Source organism: Malaya genurostris, chromosome 3 (assembly GCF_030247185.1).
Source record: "Malaya genurostris strain Urasoe2022 chromosome 3, Malgen_1.1, whole genome shotgun sequence".
Taxonomy (NCBI): Eukaryota; Metazoa; Arthropoda; class Insecta; order Diptera; family Culicidae; genus Malaya; species Malaya genurostris.
The window spans coordinates 24,921,276-24,942,775 of record NC_080572.1 but is presented as its reverse complement, the minus strand read 5'-3'; the positions used below and the strand labels follow the sequence as shown (position 1 = coordinate 24,942,775).

The 21,500-nt window shown below is 37.2% G+C and overlaps 1 protein-coding gene across 1 annotated transcript; it reads right to left on the bottom strand.

Moving 5' to 3' along the window:
- Nucleotides 1-12,191: 12,191 nt before the first annotated feature.
- On the bottom strand, nt 12,192-14,017 carry LOC131435971 (senecionine N-oxygenase-like). The gene is made up of 2 exons (XM_058604291.1): nt 13,625-14,017; nt 12,192-13,559 (listed from the first exon to the last, which is right to left on the bottom strand). The coding sequence occupies exons 1-2, from the start codon at nt 13,625-13,627 to the stop codon at nt 12,258-12,260; spliced, it is 1,305 nt and encodes a 434-aa protein (XP_058460274.1). The 5' UTR covers nt 13,628-14,017; the 3' UTR covers nt 12,192-12,257.
- Nucleotides 14,018-21,500: the final 7,483 nt, after the last annotated feature.

The following is a 21,500-nucleotide window of genomic DNA, read 5'->3' as shown; positions in this document are numbered from 1 at the left end:
GTCCCATCGTCGTTGTAATCTCAATTCCGATGGCTTCTATAAGTTGCAATTTAAAGGCTGACAGAAGCCTGTGCTGAATGGATCGTTTAATGGCAACTCCCCCTCTGGTGGTTGTCTTGTCGAGCCTGTGAATTCTGTGATTGGATAAAAATAGAAATTCCAGGTTTAAGATGAGTTTCAGTAAAAATAGCAATATCGGGGTTCTTCTCTTGAAAAAAGTTGGGCAATTCAGCAGTTTTGCTCCTGAGTGAGCAAGCATTCCAATTAACTGCAACCAACTCATTATATTGCACATTCGATAATGAATTTGCCTAAGGCGTTGATTTGATAACCGCTTTCTGCAGTTTCGTAGTTTTGTTGTCATTGTTTCAAAAATGACAATCAATTGTTCATCAGAGAATAAGTCACCAGAGTCATCCGTTGCTTGTGGTGCCATCCAGGAGGGATTTTGGAGGAAGAATCTTTTTGAGATCCAGCGTCTGATTCTTTCGTATTGCTGTGAGGAAATGGCGGCAAATTTGGAATATCCCTCTTCGGTGGGAGCCGTGGGAAATTAATTTCATCCTTCGTTGGAACATTCGTGCGCGTTGATTGTTTACGTATTGCCTGTTGTCGAATTTTTGTGAACTCAGCACGCTTGGACACGATTTGCTAGTAGATCACATTTTACTGTGATGTCATCTAGTAGGCAATCGTTGATAATGTGCAGTCACGTACCCATAGGGGGACCCGAGGGGCCCTGGCCCCTCCCGAAATCAAAAACATATAATTATTTAGAAGGTCTCAGACATGTGTTACAGAAATAACAAGACAGTAAACGTAATGTAATGTAATACAATATTAGTTCGAGTGGGAATGTTTCAAGTGTATGCTCGTAAAAGGCACACCGAGAATTAGGTACATAAGTAATCTTCAGTAACATTATTTTTTAATCTTTGGGCCCGAAATGAAATCCTGGGTACAAGCCTGGAATTTTCATGTGGCAATTCCTCGCTCCATGGCCGTAGTTCCAACAGTTCGTGCACTGTGTGACATCCCGATGTACCGGTTTATACTTTTGCCATTCGATGATTATATGAAGTAACTATTTTATCGTTTTCAGTTGACTCATGGTGATGAAGCCCTTCTCCAGATGAACCAAGTACAGTTTATGTCGATATTTTCGATTTTTCGTGTTGTGTCGTTTCATTTTGAACACCATCAATAGCTTTAGTCCAGCCTCCGACAGTGCCTGCTTTAGTTCAGCTTCCATCATGTCGGGTAGTCCTCGAAGTACAACCTACATAGGTTTGTTGGCGGCAATATCGTGTGTAAAGTATTCGGCTTTGTTACCTGTTAACTGAAGCAGACAACATTCCACTGCTTTGTAGTGTTTCAGAGCCGGAACAGTTATTTTGTAGCCTTCAATTCATAAACGGATTGTTGCCTGTAGCCCTTTGCTGATCAGCGCGTTAAAATCCGAGCGTAGAGTCGGTGGGAAGCCCTTCAGGTAGAAAGGCGGCATTTTTCCTTCTTCTGCAGTTCCTCTTCGAAATCAACTGGCAGATCAGTGTATTGATTGTTATTCAGCAAACGGTCGTTTAACTGTAAATCACTTGGCTTAAAATAAAATCAAAAACAAATCTTCGGTATAAACTACCATCACCTTTTCAATGTGTAAACAGTTATGTAAAGTTAATAAAGATTTAAATGTGGGAACCCTGCATGCTATACAAAATTTAACAAGGCACGCTGTGTGTTAGGTGAATGCGTTTTCTTCTTCTTCCGTACCGATGCGTACCGATTTTGCATCATTTTGTATGTCAGTTTAAAAGTTTTGATACTCATTGCCCTATAATTTCGGATCCGGAAGTCGGATCTGGATGAAATTGCACAGTATCTTTTAAGACAATAAGATGTTTAATTTGAATCATGATTTGTGAAAATTGGTTTAACCGTTGCTGAGAAATCGAAGTGAGTTCCGTTTTTGGAGCTTTTCTTCACTAATACCGGTGCGTTCGGAAGCGGAAATCGGGCACTAGTAGTCCCACAGTAGATTTATATACCCACGGACCAACAAGGTCTGTCAGCTAGATGAATTTACCAGTAAATTTTATAAAAAATCTTCATGAAATTGAAAATTTTTACTAATCTCACTGTAATACCGGAACCGGAAGTCGAATCCGAATCATTTTTTCGAGGACTTTTTGATGAATCTCAAGACCTTTCACTTGCATCTAAGTTTGAAAAACTCGGTTGGGAAATTTCCGATAAAATCCGATAATTTTCTCATAGATCTGCACATATTGCCTTGTAATTCCGGAAATCGGATAAAGATAAAATTCAATAGCGATATATAGGACTATAAGACCTTTCGTTTGAATCTAAGTTTGTGAAAATCGATCACGCCATTTCTAAGATAAGTGAGTGACATTTATTTTCATCTATGAGGAAGGCAAAAATTATGTTGTTGGGTTAATTATATCAAGAGATATTCGTGATAAAATTCTGTCCAGTCGGTGTTGAACATTTGTTCGCACCGCACCCGAATAGCTCTTGGCTCCTGGAAATTTGTTCTGGCTACCTAGAGTTTCCTTGATTCAAGGCTTCAATCTTTTTCAAGGCTACCTGAATCACTAATGTCGTCTTCGCTTGATGCCAAACCTAACCCAGTTTCCACTCTAACTGCTGTCAAACCGTTCGTTTGAAGCCAGTTTCGAACCTAGTTTCAACGTTGTTGAACTGAAAATCGAGTCAGTTTCGAATCTGATTTTTATATCTGGTTTGCTCAAACCCTCGTTGCTAAGTGCGAAATCAAAACAGTTTCGTGAAAAGTGTTTGTTTGATGAAACTACCCTGGGTCAGTTTCAGTTTTCTCAAGCGAAAACGACATAAGTCTTTTTGAAGACTAATTATTAGTCAGCCTTTCTTTAGGCTATACAAAGAGTGATATTCTAATATAATCAGACTTTTTCAAGACTAAGAATTTATTCAGCCATTTTTAAGACTACCAGTCTTTATCAAAACTTTTCCAAACTAGGAGTCAAATCGAAGACTAATTTAGCCTAGTTGATTGATATTCTTCAAAAATGCCTTCATCCAACCGGAAAGGCAATAAGTCTAAGGCTAAAATTAAAAGAATACGGAAGAAATCCTAATCCGATTTCAATATTTTTCAAACAACATTGACGATCTTATAGGATTTGAATGTAAAAATAAAAGACAACAGACGGACTTCCCTTTCGTTGATCCTATGAATTCTAACAATATTTACGATATCCTTCCTGAATCTGATTATAGCGACATAGAAGAAAATTCTTCGAAAATTCCCAAAATGGACACTTGTTAATCTGGGGAGAAACAACAATCTATGCCTCCAGTGACGGTGATGATCTCCTACTTCAAAACGTTCCGTACTGAGCTTTTTACTTTTCTCCCGAAAGTGAAAGTCTTATTTCAAATCAGACGAACAGGAGAATGTCGAGTCTTGGTTGATGGATTGGAACGATTACGAACGTCTTATCCGATATTTGTCCGAGAAACTCCACAAAAATTTTATTCATATGATATAAAATCAGACAGACCCTTCAAGGCTGTCTTGAAAAGCTTATCAAATGATCAAAATACTGATGAAATTAAAAATGAACTAAAAGAATTGCTTGGTTTTGCCCCTTCCTAAGTAATACTTATGAAAAAAAGAATGGTACTTCTGAACCACGCTCTGGAATTTCTTTACTTAATACACTTCAATCGAAGTGATGTAAACAATTTGGAAACTGAAGAAGAAGTACTTTTCATTTCCCACAGTAAAATTCATTCGGAACATCATAAACGGCATAAATATCTGATACATTTTCATGCTTTATTTGTGACGGAAATCATAAATCCAATTAATTAAAATGTTCTGTCAGGGAAAAAATGTAAACGCTCGTTCGATTAGACAACAACAAGTCAAATCAACAACCTTAAATTTACAGAACATACCTGAAAACCAGAACAAACTATACAAATGCCACCCATGAGTGTTCTAAGACACCTATTTCCTCTAATGTAAAACAAAAAAACAGGTAGATCGACCACGTCATAATCTTCTTCTAATGGCAGTTACACTAGTGTGACAGGTAGACATCTACCTACCAATATTTCTTCAATGCATTCGCTTCTTTAAACGAAGTCAATTTAGGCAATATAACGGAAAAAAACTGACCTACAAGATCAACTTTTTCAAAAGATCATCCGAATGAATTCGACTTCTTAACTTTTTGAAGCATTTCAGGTTGGATGGCAATTTGCAAATAATATTGTAATGAGTTTAAAATGTAACGGTGACGTTAAATAATTATTTGAATATTTTAAATTGGAATGCTCGATCATTAAAATTGAATGAAAATATATTCTATAATTTTCTCAAAGTTCACAAAATTCATATTGCCATTGTGACAGAGACATTTCTCAAACCAAATGTTAAATTGAAAAGCAATCCACATTATGTGGTTTATCGATTTGATTAGTTTACTGGAATTGGTGGTGGAGTTGCCATTTTTGTCCAACGGCAAATTAAACATCGAATTTTACATTCCTTCAATACTAAAGTTAATGAAAGCTTGGGAATCGAAATTGAAACCATTCATGGAATTTATTTCATCGCTGGAACATATTTGCCATTCCAACGCACCAGTGAACAATTCAATTTCTTTAAAGGCGATATACAACAACTCACATGATATCGACCGAAATTTTTCGTAAATTGAAAGCAAAGCATGCCCAGTGGAATTGTAGGCAAAATAACAGTAATGGTAAAATACTTGATAATCTACTCTCTGCTGGTTACGTTACAGTTCTTCATCCCAGTAATCCGACTTGTTTCTCTTCCGTGAAAAATCCCTCTACAATTGATCTGGTTCTAGCAGATCAAAGTCACATTTGTAGTGAACCTGACTTTGACTCAGATCATCTTCCTGTATCATTCAGACTTTCCAATGAAGCTACAATTAATCTAATTAGTTCTATATTCAACTATCATAGAGAGTGTGCCTACAAATATGTTACTATTGAATAAAAAAAAACTATCATAGAGCTAATTGGTTTGAATACAGATATCACATTGAAAATCATGTGGGTCATGAAATTATTTTAGAAAATTCTGCGGACATCGACACAGAAATAGATAATTTGAGTCATTACATTAACGAAGCTAGAAATCTATCAGTTCCCAAAGCTCAAACTAAATTAAATTCTCCTACCATCGATGACAATCTTTAACTGCTCAATCGGTTGAAGAATGTTCGTCGACGACAATATCAACGTTCTCGTGATCCTGCTATGGAAAACATAGTTAAGGATTTACAAAAAGAAATTAAACATAGATTTATTCTTCTGCGAAATGAAATTTTCGCTAAAGAAGTTGAACAAATTAAACTATATTCTAAACCTTTCTATGGAAACTTCCTAAGGTTCTTAAGAAACGTATACAAATGGCGAAAAAGCTCAAAAACTTGCTCAGCAGTTCGATAGTTTCCACCATTTTAATTTGAAATATGATCATATTTCAACTCAAGTGTTGTTACAAGATAACATTACTGAGACGAATTTTGATGAAATTAAGTCAATTATTAGGAAACTTAAAAACATGAAGGCTCCTGGTAATGATGGAATCTTTAATATTCTTATTAAAAATCTTCCCGATGTTGCCTTGAGACTCTTGGTCAAAATTTTAAACAAGTGTTTTTGATTAGCTTACTTCCCTAAAAGAAGGAAAAACGCTAAAGTAATTCCTATCCTCAAACCTGATAAAAAGCCAGCAGAAGCATCAAGTTATCGACCAATTAGTTTACTTTATTCTATCAGTAAACTTTTTGAAAAAAAATATCTTCTTGAGAGTTATGTCTTATATAAATGAGAATTCAATTTTTTTACCAGAAACGTTTGGATTTCGTCATGAACATTCAACTACTCATCAACTTGTCAGAGTAGCGAACATGATAAAAGCAAATAAAACTTCTGAGTTATCCATTGAGTTGCTCTTTTAGACATAGAAAAAGCATCCGACAGTGTTTGGCACAAAGGTTTAATAGCAAAAATGGCTGATTTCCAGTTTCCTATTTATTTGATCAAAATTATTTAACTGATCGTACTCTTCAGGTTATCTATCAGAATTGTAAATCTGAATTGCTACCCTACGAGCAGGTGTTCCGCAGGGTTCGAGCGTAGCTCCAATCTTGTATAATATTTTCACTTCTGATCTTCCAAATCTACCCGTTGGTTGTCAGAAATCGCTATTCTGTGACGACACAAGTCTGTTAGCCACAAGTAGATATCTAAGAGTGATCTGCAGTCGCCTACAAAGAAGCTTAACTATTTTCAGTGGTTATCAGTCAAAATGGAAAATTAAACCAAATGCAGCAAAAACGCAATTAATTATCTTTCCTCATAAGCCAAGAGCTTCTTTTCATAAACAAAACAATAACCACATTATCGGATTGAATGGCTTGGAATTGACATGGTCTGATCAAGCTAAATACTTAGGTTTAACGTATGACATAAAACTCACTTTCAAGGATCACATTGAAGGAATCCAGGCAAAGAGTAATAAATATATTAAATGTTTATATCCTCTTATAAACAGAAATTCTAAGCTCTACTTAAAAAACACATCATTAATTTATAAACAAATTTTCAGACCAGCCATGCTTAATGCAGTACCAATTTGGTCAAGTTGTTCCACCAGGAAGAAAACGCTTCGGAGGATTCAGAATAAAATTCTGAAAATAATTTTGAAGCGTCCTCCCTGGTTTAGTACAAATGAGTTACATAGACTCACAAATATAGAACCATTAGATGTAATGTCACATAAATTTATAAGCAAATTTCGACAAAAATCAATGCAATCTTCAATTGAATCGATTCGCTCTCTGTATTAGTTAGAAAGTTAATATATAAGTTCCTTTTCCCCATTATACAATACAAGTAGGTTTACAATTTTTCCTACACACAAATCACAGAGTTGCGGAAGGAAATGATGTCTTCATGGTAATAACCAAATCATGTATATAATAGGGCTGAAAAGTCACCACTAGTGGCTGAACACCACATTTAAATCTTAATAATATAGTTTTAACTCATATTCCAATAAATATTTATTGAAAAAAAAATTCTGCCCATTTTTGTACAGGGTAGATTTTGAAGAGGTGCCCATAGTAAAGTAAGTCGTATTCACGACAAAAGATAATCAAATACTTATGCATTTGTTTGCAATGTGTATGAACTAACATGTCGCCTTAATGAGTCGCCATTCAACGACCAACATTGGTAAAACGTATCTGTTAAAATATTTTCTGTATTTTGTTGCAGTCACCAGCCCAAATACATGAACTCGTCAATCACCTCGGAATCGCCGCCGTCTTTCAATATTCGTGGTGGGAGCCGTTTCTTCTTTAGACCCTCTCCTCAGTCCGATATGGTTGTCAAAAGGTGAGACACCTAAGTGCTCACAAATCCCTATTTCATGCCTCCCCGTGTGTCTATGATGACGTTTGATCAATTGAACAGTGTTGGCTGGGTGCTATCGCCATTCTACGTTAATAGCAGAATGGAATGGTGCGAATTGATTTGTATGAAATAACGCATTTGAAATCGAAATAAATTAAAAATCTTTCACACAGGTCTAGTATTTCGGCTTGACGTCCTACAACTGAAAGTTTTTTATAATTCGTGTATATGGTTTTGAACTGGTTTTAATATATCAAGACTTTTTGTCAACTTTTTTGTTTCTCATAAAAATCTTCTGGAACATTTCTAGAATAATACATACATTAGCATTTTCAATCTCATTCTTCAAGAATTCGACGAATGATGTAACAAAATGTGTCACATAAGTATTAGTTCTGGAGACTGAAGATTTGTATACGATTGATAAGAAGTAGGGCATTGGATATCAACTGGAGTATAGGTAAGATAGAAAAATGTTAATTGTATATAAAAAGCGGAAGAACACAAACTAAATATGTGTCGATTGCTTGCCATTTGCTAGAAATCGAAAGTCTTTTTGTAATGTTTGAATCCATTTTACGCAAACATTGCGTTGAGACGGGGTAAGAATGTTTTATGTAATTGGGCTACTACGTACTAGGTCAAGATGAGATTGAACGCAGCTGTAGCACAGAACGAAGGACAGCGCCCCTGGATGGTGCGACGCACATCATACGATGGGACCACATTCAAGCTTTTCCCAAAGGCATATCAGCAAACAAGATGTGGGATGATTGGCACAAGTGTATCGATTCCCTTGAAATCGCCGCATCTCTAAGAATTGTTTTTGTCCACGTAGACCACAGCTACTGTTCTTGGCTGTGGGTGAGAAAATGTAAGCCATCCTTTGAGCCGCTAAACTGCTTTCAAATTTGGTGGAGACAGACTGCTATATTCCACAAAGGTGGAAACAAGCCCATTTTGCGCATTAAAATGTGAATCAAGATTTCCGATTGTGAATAAAAACCGGACACCGTGAATTAAAAAAATACATAACAAAACTAAAATTGCGATTGCGAGATGGTTGGGACTCGTGTATCGGGTACGGGTAATTTTTTTGTTTTGATCGATTACTCGACCATCTGTACTTCACATAAATATGTTTACACGTTGACGAGAAGAATTTTTTATTGCACAACAGTTCTTCCGAAAAATAAACAATATGATTCAGACCTGACAATTGGCATCTTTTTCTAAAAATACATTTCTCTTCTTCATTAAAAAAAAATGATCACATCACAGTTACGTGAAAAGTTATGTGAATATTTTCCACCCTACAATTTGTTTAATAATATATTTGATAAGACACACTACCTTAGAACTAAAATGACTGGTTTGACGGCGAATGTCAGCAGTTGGTCGAAAAGAAGAATGCAGTAAGGGCGAGGATGCTGCAACACCGCACGAGTGGGTATGTGGTATTTTCCGTTTATTAAGTGAAAATGAAAAAATATCTAATGCGGCTACGCCACATCGTTTTGGTTCTTGTGCTGTCCGACATCGCTACCGCACGTTCGGACCTAACTAAAGGAAAGAAACCTAGCTTTGAGTATATCGGGCAAACAAATTAATTACAGGTTTGTATGCAAGAGGCCACCGCTTCCGACGGCGGGTCGGTGACCGATTCAGCTAGCGTCGTCTCGGCCGAGCCATCTTGACTTTGTGCCACCGAGCCATCTTGGCTTCGGTTATGTGGCTATGCCACTTCAGTTATACAGGAAACATGACCCTTTCGGTGAAATTCATCGAAACGACTTTCGGCGAAATGACCTACTCCCAATACAACGTACCCACGCATTACCTATTCATCGACTTCAAAGCGGCATACGACACAATCGATCGAGAACAGCTATGGCATGCACGAATACGGTTTTCCTGATAAACTGACGCAATTGGCCAAAGCAACGATGGATAGAGTGATGTCCTACGTCCGAGTATCACTCTCGAGTCCTTTCACGTCCTACGGACGTCCGAGGACACTCTCGAGTCCTTCCACATCTTGGAGAGCGCTACGGCAAGGTGATTGACTCGCTTGTATCTTGTTCAATATTATTTTGGATGGTGTGATTCGAAGAGCGAGGATTGACACGAGTGGCACGATCTTCCGAAAGTCCGTACAACTTTTTGGTTTCGCTGACGATATTGATAATGTGACACGTAACCTTGAGAAGATGATGGAAACATACATCGAACTGAAAGGTGATGCTAGGCGTATCGGACCCCGACCAACATGTCGTATCTAAACTATTCCTCTTTTTGATACTTGTTAGGAAATTTTGATATTTTAACTACTAACGAGACCCTACTTATATCAGCACTAGTTACGAATACAGCTTTTTTTTATAAGCTTGTTAGGGCTTGATGATCGGGACTGGCCATAAATGTGTCAGAAAAATACATGAGAGGAACAGGCTCTAGAGAAGAAACACTACGCCTTCAACGACGCAGGTTTTAATGGAAACTATTTAATGCATAATCGAGTAAAAGTTATGTGATTCAAAGATAAAATGTAGTGAAGTACTCATATCACATTTAGATACAAGAGAATTGTTATTTTAAGTATTGGTTGGAGATTTTCTCAGCTTTTCATATACATCATTAGTATTATTACCATGAAAAAATCAACATTTATTTCAGAAAAATTGCATAGAAGATCCATGGTTGTAAAAACCACCAGCTACCGATAACATCGTGGGTGTGAGTTTGCGAGGCCTACAAAACGGGTAAATTTGACAGATTAATTTAAATCAAAATCACAATTCATTTTGCTTCGTAGTAAAACATTGTAACGATTCTCGCGAACTTTTTTGAAATTCTCGCGAACTTTCAAACTACTTACACTCAAAGGACTCACTGTTCACCATTTTCAAATCGATTTTTTCACACCGGGAATAGACATACATTGCTTGGCGTTATGGCCTTTCTCATGTACAAAGGCTATGCAATCACTGTGAAAACCGACTTTATATACCATTCGACTCAGTTCATCGAGATCACAAAATGTCAATGTGTGTATGTATGTATGTATGTGTGATTTTCACACTCTATGAAGCAAATTCCGGTTCCGGTAATACAGTGCGATTCGTGAAAATTTTCAATTTCATGAGTATTTTTTCACAAGCGATGGCGAAACGAGGTGCACATTTTTATAAAATCATGATAACGATGCTCTTCTATAAAAGTACACTTATTGCCTTTCTCATATAGAAAGTTTATACAATCACTTGGAAAAGTTCTAAGTGTTCTACATCATTCGACACAGTTCATCGAGCTGAGCAATGCCTGTGTGTGTATGTGTGTGAGTATGAGTCAAATAAAGTCATTCATTAAATAAAAAATCTCATATTCCCACATGTTGCTATTGAATTTTATCATGCTTTCATAGGGTAAAACGGGGTTTAAAATTGCAGACTGCCATTTAGAGCGACAATGCAAAAAGGATCAAATTCGTATAGATTTGGCTCAAAACTGATTCATTTATAGACTATGTTAGTTACTTACTAAACCAACCGATTTCGGCTATACTTGTTCCAAGTTCCCGGTTCCAGAAGTACCGGAAACAGTGGTCGAAACTCTAAAACGAGACTCACTTAATTTTCTCAGAGATGATTTGATCGTTTCCACAAACTTAGGCTCAAATAAAAGTTCCTATATTCTCATAGGCTGCTGTGCAATTTCACCCGAGTCCGACTTCCGGTTTCAGATTTATAGAGTAAAATGTGTTTAATCATTTAGTGCGGCGATGTAAAATGAAGAAATATTCTTATTAACTTGAAACAACTGTTTACAAATTGGAAAAGTTATATTAGTTCATACCCAAAAAAGTTTCTTATTTTATTCAAGATTGAAAAATATAATTCTTGACAGAATCTTCTTGTGATAGTTTTGAAAATATAAGTAATATGAGAAAGGCATCTTTACACCACTAGGTGGATTAAAAATGGTTTTTACCCAACGGGTTTTGGTCGGGTGCGAGTAAAATTTTTACTGCTCATTCGGGTTCGGGTCGGGTACGGGTATTTTTTTTTTATCGGGTACGGGTAATTTTTTTTTTAATTTTTATCGGGCACGGGTAATTTTTTTATTTTTCATCAGGTACGCGTCGGGTACGGGTATTTTTTTAAATTTTTATTCGGGTACGGGTAAAACTTTTACTGATCACTCGGGTACGGGTCGGATTCGGGTATAAGAATCTCTATACCCGACCATCTCTAATGTGTATGAAGGGTTTTGTACTTGACAGCTATGTCAGCGTTAGCACGTGCGTTTACCAATATTTTTCGCAGCAATCCTTGACCTCGAACGAGGACAAGCAGCGACTGACATCGGCTCTTTCAACTAAAAGCCGCTATAAAGGTAAGACGTGGTTTCGCTAAAATTGATGAACGGAGTGATTCCTTCCAGTTCCATTGGTAGATATCCCAATCTTGAAAACTGTATTCGTGCATAATCTACCAAAGCCGTTCTCGATCGGTTGCGTCGTATTCCCCCTTGAACTCAACGAATAGGTGACGATAAACCAATCTTCAACCGACTACGATACAAGGAACATTTGAATTTTCGAAAACATGCGATATACCTCATAACCACAATATGATAATGCATTTGAAAGCCCAGCTATAAAACCTATTCTCGAATGCATGCTGATATGAGGATTGTGAGTCAAATCAAAACAATGATTATTTTCGCTAGAATACCTATATTCATGCATTCATCTAATCCACATTCTGCTTCAGACTGTCCCCAAGCCGTCACTCTCCACATGTGGCGACATCATTGCCAGCATAGATAATTTCGAAATTCTCGGCATCCAATACTCGGAATATATCCTCCCTATACCTTAACAAGTCTTCATTCTTTCTGCGATTACTTGCAATATGCATTTTCGCCATTACCGGTGGGATCGGTCCAATACCAACGGTTTTTGCCAAGTCATCGTAGTACGCAGCCTGCACTGTGCCACCCATCATATGCGCCTGCCGTTTCTTCAAACCTCGAGCCCAGCGGGCCTCCATTTCCGTGTTCTGATCGGCTATCATTATTGACTTGGCAGGGAGTTTCTGGCGACCAGAATAGTATTTCAGTACGAATCGAGCTTGCAGGTCGAACATCAATGTCGTGCAAACGTAATAGGGAATTCCTATGAAAGCCATCGTCGGATGATTGATGTTCAGAACGTGTTTGTACAATGGTTTGACCCAGTTATTATCGATTTCGATTTCACATGACTCGTGTAGGAATGGGAAGCTGTACCGATAACCTGTACAATAAATAATGATGTCAATCGCATAAATAGCGCCATCGACAAATTCAACCTGGCTGGCATGTAGTCGAGCTACGTCAGGTACTTGCACCACATTGCTAGGGAATTTCATGTCTTCTAGCTTATCCGGCACGTGATGACTGAAAAACACTATATTGGCATTTTTGGCAGCGGTGAACACTAAATCTTTTCCACTAGGACCCGCTCCAATCAATAAAACATTCCGATCTTTGAACATGTTTGGTTTGCGATACTCATGACTGTGAAGTTGAACACCTTCAAACTTATCTTTTCCTTCATATTTTGGTTTTATCGGCTCAAAATAATGACCATTGCATACCAAAACAAAGTCAAACACGAACGTTTCACTTTTGTTTCTTTTAAGGTTTCGAACTTGAACTTCCCATTGGTCACTTCCAAAAAGTTTGACTTGCTCAACCACATGTTCAAAACTTATGTGCTTAATCACACCGAAATGACTTGCATAGTTTTGCACAAAACGTAACACCTCACTCGAGTGTATGTAGGAACGGTTTTGTTGAGGCATCTCATAATCTGGGAAGCCCATAACTTCTTTCGGTAGATTCGTCCACAATCCTTCATACATGCTACTGTGAATCGGTAAATCGTTTTGATCCTTCCCGGTGGCGTCAGTATACACCCACGTACCACCAATCTGATCCGTTTGTTCGAAAATCACAACCTGGCCACCATTCTGCAGGGCACTTTTGCCGGCACAAACGCCTGCCACTCCGGCACCAATCACGCAGTAACGCTGCTCCGAATTATTCTGAAAATTTTCAAGGAGAAATATTATTTGCGATTAATATGCAGCGTATTTTGACAAATCTTTACCATCTTAAAACAGTTGATATTATTCGATTGTTACTGTGCTATCAGCTGGAATGGCACGAAGACACACAAACAACGACCGCTCCGTCACGGATGAAGATGTTAAGTAAACGAAATGAATCCGAATGTTTCCCTATATTAGACCGCACAAACATTTCTATGCAAGTGTTCTGTTAGAAACTCTTACTGTGTTAGTTCGATTAACATTTATTTATCAACGTTGATCCAATTCGAAGTCAGTTTAAAAATCAGTACAATAACAATGGATGAAAAATACGACATTAGAATGCAGATCGATTTTATCACGTTTGTTCCAACATGATCTGCTCAGGGCCGCCGAGAGGGAGGGAAAGGGGGGAAAACCCCGGGCCCGCTTTTTTTAGGGGGTCCGTAAATTCGAAGATTTTACAGTGGAGGAATGGCGCGCGCCCAGCACGATTAGTCACAAATAAAAACTCTAAACCACGTTTTTGCCTTTCTCATATAGAAAGGTTATGCAATCACTTGAAAAACCGACTAGTAAAAATTGGCCCAGAGGGCCAAGTGTAACATACCATTCGACTCAGTTCATCGAGCTGAGCAATGTCTGTGTGTGTATGTGTCAAATAATCTCATTAGGTTTTCTCGGAGATGGCTGAACCGATTTTCATAAACTTGAATTCAAATAAAAAGTCTTATGGTCTCATACAGAATTCCTGAATTTCATCCGGATCAGACTTCCGGTTCCAGAGTTATAGGGTAAAGTGTGTTCAATATTGTACACCGTCACTTGAACCGGCGAAACAAAAACGTAAAAAATGTCTAAACTGGTCTCAAAACTACACAAATCGGTAGTCATTATCGGTAGGCAACTGAACAAACCAATTCCGGCTATCCTGGTTTCCGGTATTCGGTTCCGGAAGCACCGGAAATTGTGGTCATATATACCAAAATGGATCTCACTCACTTTTCTCAGCGATGGTTTGACCGATTTCCACAAACTTAGATTCAAATGAAAGGTCTTCCGGTCCCATACGAAATTTCTGAATTTCATCTGGATCCGACTTCCAGTTCAGAGGTTATAGGGTAAAGTGTGTTAAATATTGTACACCGTCACTTAAACCGGCGAAAAACAAACCGTAAAAAATGTTGTAAACTGGACTCAAAACCGTTATCCCCAATCTTAGGCTCAAATGAAAGGTCTTATGGTCCTACCAAAACTTACTGCATATTTTCGGATGCAACAAACATTTAAATCGTCATTTAGAGTGCGATGGCAAAATTGTATAAAATCTTCAAAATTAGAATAAAAACTAGTAGAGTTTGTACGTCACGTTAGTTGGAGGCCGTACGAACCGACTTCGATTATACCGGTTCTCGGGCTCCGGTGCCGGAAGTGCATATAATAGTGAACCCACTTCGTTTTCTTAAGGATGACCTACTCGAGCAAAGCACTGTTTCATTCTGTATGTTATACTAGTAAATGCACAAGCAACTACTTGGTTTCTTTCAAAAATCGAAGAGACAATTTTTAAATAGAATACCACAATATTATACATGAGAAAGGCATCATTACACCACTAGGTGGATTAAAACAGTTTTTTTTTAATTTTTGGTGGTGGTTCAAAGTGAAAACTACGATTTTTCACGAAAAAATCCGCCGTTTTGTAGCTGTAAAACCTCCCCAAAGTAACAAACAACGAAAAGAATAACGTTGGTGTCTGTTTTTATATGTAGAAAGTGTGTGCAAAATTTGTTTAAAAAAATGGTGCAGTAGTTTTTGAATGACGATAGACACGGACTTTCAAAACCTACTTTCGAGAAGAATGCGTTTAAAGTTTTTTGTCCATAAAATCAATGAAAACAATTTATTATTCAAGGGAGCCCGTAGGGTCTAACATTTTCAAAAAAACACATTTTTTTCCTTCAAAACTTGTTATAATGAAACATTTTAAGAATGTTTTGTCAAGTTTTTAGGCCAATCAAAGCAGAAATCTTGGGCCTGTGTGCCGAGCTCTTACTTCTTCGCAGTAAGAGATAAGCAAAAATAAAGACCCATAACTTGCTGAGTTTTGTTCCAATAAGCTTGAATAAGAAAATGCAAAGAAAAAAAAAACGTGATTTATCCACCTAGCAGTGAGATGATACCTTTTTTTATCAATCCGCATGTGTTTTTTGCAGGGATATTCTTAGGTGTTTTAGTTCTCATGACATTATTTTAATTATCGTCGTTTTAAACGGCAAATTGAGATTTTAATCACTCATTACCCTGTAATGTCGAGACTGCAAATCGTATCGAATTTCAATCTTAACGTGCGACAATCGATTGAACATTCCATGAGATGTTGAAGTAAGTTCCACTTTAGAGTTTTTCGTCATTATTTATGGTACTTCCAGAGCCGGTATTCAGGAACTAGCATAACCCAAAATGATTCGAATGGCTATAAATTAATACGCCAAACAATTTACATTTTCTATATCGGTATGAATTTTAAAAAAAATCATCATCTGTAATTCCAGAATCGGATAAAATTCACCAACTATGTATGGGACCTTAAGTCCTTTAATTTGAATTTTTGTTTTTGATTTGGCCTTTTTGAGAAAATGATTGAGCTTTGAGAAACGATTCGATACTGGAAGCGGAGTTCTAAAATCGATGTAGCCGAAATCAGTTAAATTCACCTGAGGAGTGTGTAGACATCTTTGAGAAATTGTAGTGCGAATTAAAATTTGGGGGTACATTCCGAATCAAAAAACTAATATCGCTTAAACTGAAATAAATTTATTTCGTAATCGACTATCCAAATCTGCAAACCCGATAAACCTGATTAATTTATGTAAAATGGACTCTCATTTGAATCATAGATGATTCTTAGATTTCATTTGAATCTTAGATCGGTTCAGCCATCTACGAGAAAAATGAATTGCATTATTTTAATTTCGTTTCATATATCATCCTGTGGTTCCGTAATCAGAAGTCGGATCCAAACGTAATTCAGGAACCTTGTTTGGGAGTATACTACTTTTCATATGAATCTGACTTTGTAGAAAACGGTTTAGCCATCTCCGAGAAAATTGAGTGAAATTATTTGTCACACACGCATTTGCTGATTTCGACGAACTGAGTCGTATGGTATATGGTATCCAGCATTTATTCCTGTGAGCAGTTTAAATCAATATAATTATGGAATTACTTTCAACTCGAAAATGCTGATATCCTTTGGTTTACATATGCCATATTCGAACGATTATGTTGCCAAAAACGAACCGTGCTAAAATCGGTCCGAGGCAAATTGTCATGAAAAAGGAAGCTGTACACAGTATTTTTGGTACTTAGAAACAATTGTATGTAACGGTATAAAAAATCGCGTGTCACGTTGCTCCCAAGCATTGCTTTGTCATACAGCCCTCAAAACTCCTTCTACTGGAATAGGGGGAAAAGTCGCTAACATAAGAATGTCGATATCTCCGTTAAAAATGGACGGATTTTAACAATCTATGGCTTGTTGGATAGCTATTACCGTGCGGAATCTAAATATAGAAACATATTCTGTTTTCAAGGTCAAGTGTGACAGATACTGTCAAAAACCTGTTTTAATCCACCTAGTAGTGTAATGATGCCTTTCTCATGTACATATAATACTGTGGTATTCTATTTGTACTTCCGGAACCGGATACTGGGAACCAGCATAGCCGGAATTGGTTTGTTTAGTTGCCTACTGATAATGACTATCGATTTGTGTAGTTTTGAGACCAGTTTAGGAAATTTTTTACGTTTTTTGTTTCGCCGGTTTAAGTGACGGTGTACAATATTGAACACACTTTACCCTATAACTCCGGAACCGGGTCTTTCATTTTAATCTAAGTTTGTGGAAATTGGTCAAACTATCGCTGAGAAAAGTGAGTGAGATCCATTTCGGTATATATGACCACTTTTTCCGGAACATCCGGAACCGGATACCGGGAACCAGGATAGCCGGAATCGGTTTGTTTAGTTGCCTACTGATAATGACTATCGATTTGTGTAGTTTTGAGACCAGTTTAGGAATTTTTTTACGTTTTTTGTTTCGCCGGTTTAAGTGACGGTGTACAATATTGAACACACTTTACCCTATAACTCCGGAACCGAAAGTCGGATCCGGATGAAATTCAGGAATTCCGTATGGGACCGGAAGACCTTTCATTTGAATCTAAGTTTGTGGAAATCGGTCAAACCATCGCAGAGAAAAGTGAGTGAGATCTATTTTGGTATATATGACCACTATTTCCGGAACTTCCGGAACCGGATACCGGGAACCAGGATAGCCGGAATCGGTTTGTTTAGTTGCCTACTGATAATGACTATCGATTTGTGTAGTTTTGAGACCAGTTTAGGAAATTTTTTACGTGTTTTGTTTCGCCGGTTTAAGAGACGGTGTACAATATTGAACACAAATTACCCTATAACTCCGGAACCGGAAGTCGGATCCGGATGAAATTCAGGAATTCCGGATGGGACCGGAAGACCTTTCATTTGAATCTAAGTTTGTGGAAATTGGTCAAACTATCGCTGAGAAAAGTGAGTGAGATCCATTTCGGTATATATGACCACTATTTCCGGAACTTCCGGAACCGGATACCGGGTACCAGGATAGCCGGAATCGATTTGTTTAGTTGCCTACTGATAATGACTATCGATTTGTGTAGTTTTGAGACCAGTTTAGGAAATTTTTTACGTTTTTTGTTTCGCCGGTTTAAGTGACGGTGTACAATATTGAACACACTTTACCCTATAACTCCGGAACCGGGTCTTTCATTTTAATCTAAGTTTGTGGAAATTGGTCAAACTATCGCAGAGAAAAGTGAGTGAGATCCATTTTGGTATATATGACCACTATTTTCGGAACTTCCGGAACCGGATTCCGGGAACCAGAATAGCCGGAATTGGTTTGTTTAGTTGCTTTTGGATAATGATTATCGATTTGTGTAGTTTTGAGACCAGTTTAGGAAATTTTTTACGTGTTTTGTTTCGCCGGTTTAAGTGACGGTGTACAATATTGAACACACTTTACCCTATAACTCCGGAACCGGAAGTCGGATCCGGATGAAATTCAGGAATTCTGTATGAGACCGGAAGACCTTGCATTTGAATCTAAGTTTGCTGAAATCGGTCAAACCATCGCTGTAGAAAGTGAGTGAGATCCATTTTGGTATATATGACCACTATTTCCGGAACTTCCGGATACCGGGAACCAGGATAGCCGGAATCGGTTTGTTTAGTTGCCTACTGATAATGACTATCGATTTGTGTAGTTTTGAGACCAGTTTAGGAAATTTTTTACGTTTTTTGTTTCGCCGGTTTAAGTGACGGTGTACAATATTGAACACACTTTACCCTATAACTCCGGAATCGGAAGTCGGATCCGGATGAAATTCAGGAATTCCGTATGGGACCACGAGACCTTTCATTTGAATCTAAGTTTGTCAAAATCGGTTCAGCCATCTCCGAGAAAACCTAGTGAGATTATTTGACACATACACACACACTCACATACATACACACACACACACACACACACACACACACACACACACACACACACACACACACACACACAGACATTGCTCAGCTCGACGAACTGAGTCGAATGGTATATGACACTTGGCCCTCCGGGCCAATTTTCACTAGTCGGTTTTTCAAGTGATTGCATAACCTTTCTATATGAGAAAGGCAAAACATAAATTTTGACATAAAATTTCGTATAACACAAAAAGTTAACATCCTATCTCAAAACCATTCAATAGCGTTCTGGGTGACGGGAAGACCTTTCATTTGCGACTAGTTTGATCAAAATCGGTCCAGCCATCTCAGAGATCTCGACCTCTTAGTTGACAACACACATACAGACACACACATACACACACGGACATTTGTTCAGTTCGTCGAGCTGAATCGATTGGTATATGACATTCGGCCCTCCGGGCCTCGGAAAATTTTTCTAAAGTTTGAGCGAATTCTATAAAAAGAATTATATAACAGATCGGCTGAAAAGTTCGTATCGTTTCTATGATAGGGCGCCACTAGAATTAAATCCATACCATTTTCAGTTAGTACCAACCTTCAAAAGATACGTGTATAAATTTGACAGCTGTCTGATTATTAGTTTGTGAGATATTGCATTTTGAGTGAAGCTACTTTTGTTATTGTGAAAAAAATGGAAAAAAAGGAATTTCTTGTGTTGATGAAACACTACTTTTTGATGAAAAAAAGTGCCGCCGATACCAAAAAATGGCTTGATGAGTGTTATCCAGACTCTGCACCGGGCGAAAGAACAATTCGTAAGTGGTTTGCAAAATTTCGTACTGGTCATATGAGCACCGAAGACGATGAACGCAGTGGACGTCCAAAAGAGGCTGTTACTGATGAAAACGTGAAAAAAATCCACAAAATGATTTTCAATGACCGTAAAGTGAAGTTGATCGAGATAGCTGACACCCTAAAGATATCAAAGGAACGTGTTGGACATATTATTCACGAATATTTGGATATGAGAAAGCTTTGTGCAAAATGGGTGCCGCGTGAGCTCACAATCGATCAAAAACAACAACGAAAAACCATGCTGAAATTGAACGAATTGGGCTTCGAATTGCTCCCTCATCCACCGCATTCTCCAGATTTGGCCCCCAGTGACTTTAGAAAAATTTAGAAGCAATGAAAAGGTAATCGCTGAAACTGAGGCCTATTTTGAGGCAAAGGACAAATCGTACTACAAAAATGGTATCGAAAAGTTGGAAGATCGCTATAATCGCTGTATCGTCTCTGATGGCAATTATGTTGAATAATAAAAACGAATTTTGGCAAAAAAATGTGTGTTTCTATTAAACGATACGAACTTTTCAGCCGAACTGTTATATAAAAAAATTATATATATAAATATATATATATATATATATATATATATATATATATATATATATATATATATATATATATATATATTTATATATATATATATATATATATATATATATACATATATGGGGATATATATATATATATATATACATATATATAGTGTTAGACGCTACCCGCCCCTTAAGAATGACTTACGCTAACAAAAGCACTGTTTCATTCTGCATGTTATACTAGCTAATGCACAAACAATTTTTGAATAGAATACCACAATATTATACATTAGAAAGGCATCATTACACCACTAGGTGGATTTTCAACGGGGTGTCACTCGTACTCCAAAACTATTGAACGTATCAACATGAACCAAACGGCATTCTATTCGTTAGATGTCTATCTATGGTCGGAACCAGAACCAAAAATGTTTTGTTATTTTAAAAAGTTATTAACAATAAAAATAAAAAGGGTTGAACATCGAAAAATGATCCCCATTTTGTTTTTTCTCGGTGGAAATTTTTTAATCTAGTTCCGATAATTGCCAATTCGATAAAGAATATGAAACTGGTTTTCTTTTTGCTTTTCGATGATTCGCTACCAAAAAATGGTGATATCCTCCAACAAATCGAACAAGCTTGAGTTGCTGTTTTCAGAGCCGACATATTAAAAAAAATTAAAATAAAAAACGTGTTTTTATACTTTTACCTGTACAAAGTATAAAAACACGTTTTTTAAGAAACCTAGCCTTAACTTTTCATCTCAACAGGCTTTAAGTATACATTAGCTATGAAAGTGAAGTACATTCGATTTTGTAACCACAAAAGTAGACCTCCAATTCAAAATTAAAAAGCGGATGAGTAATGTCAGAGACATAACAGGTTGACGAGTACGAATTAATTGATTGTTTGAATTTTACAAGTTTTTCTCCTTCTCTTCCAGAATTATAACAATTCAGCTTTACTGAAGTACAACTTATTAAATTGGGTGGAACGAAAGAGAGCAAAATATTTC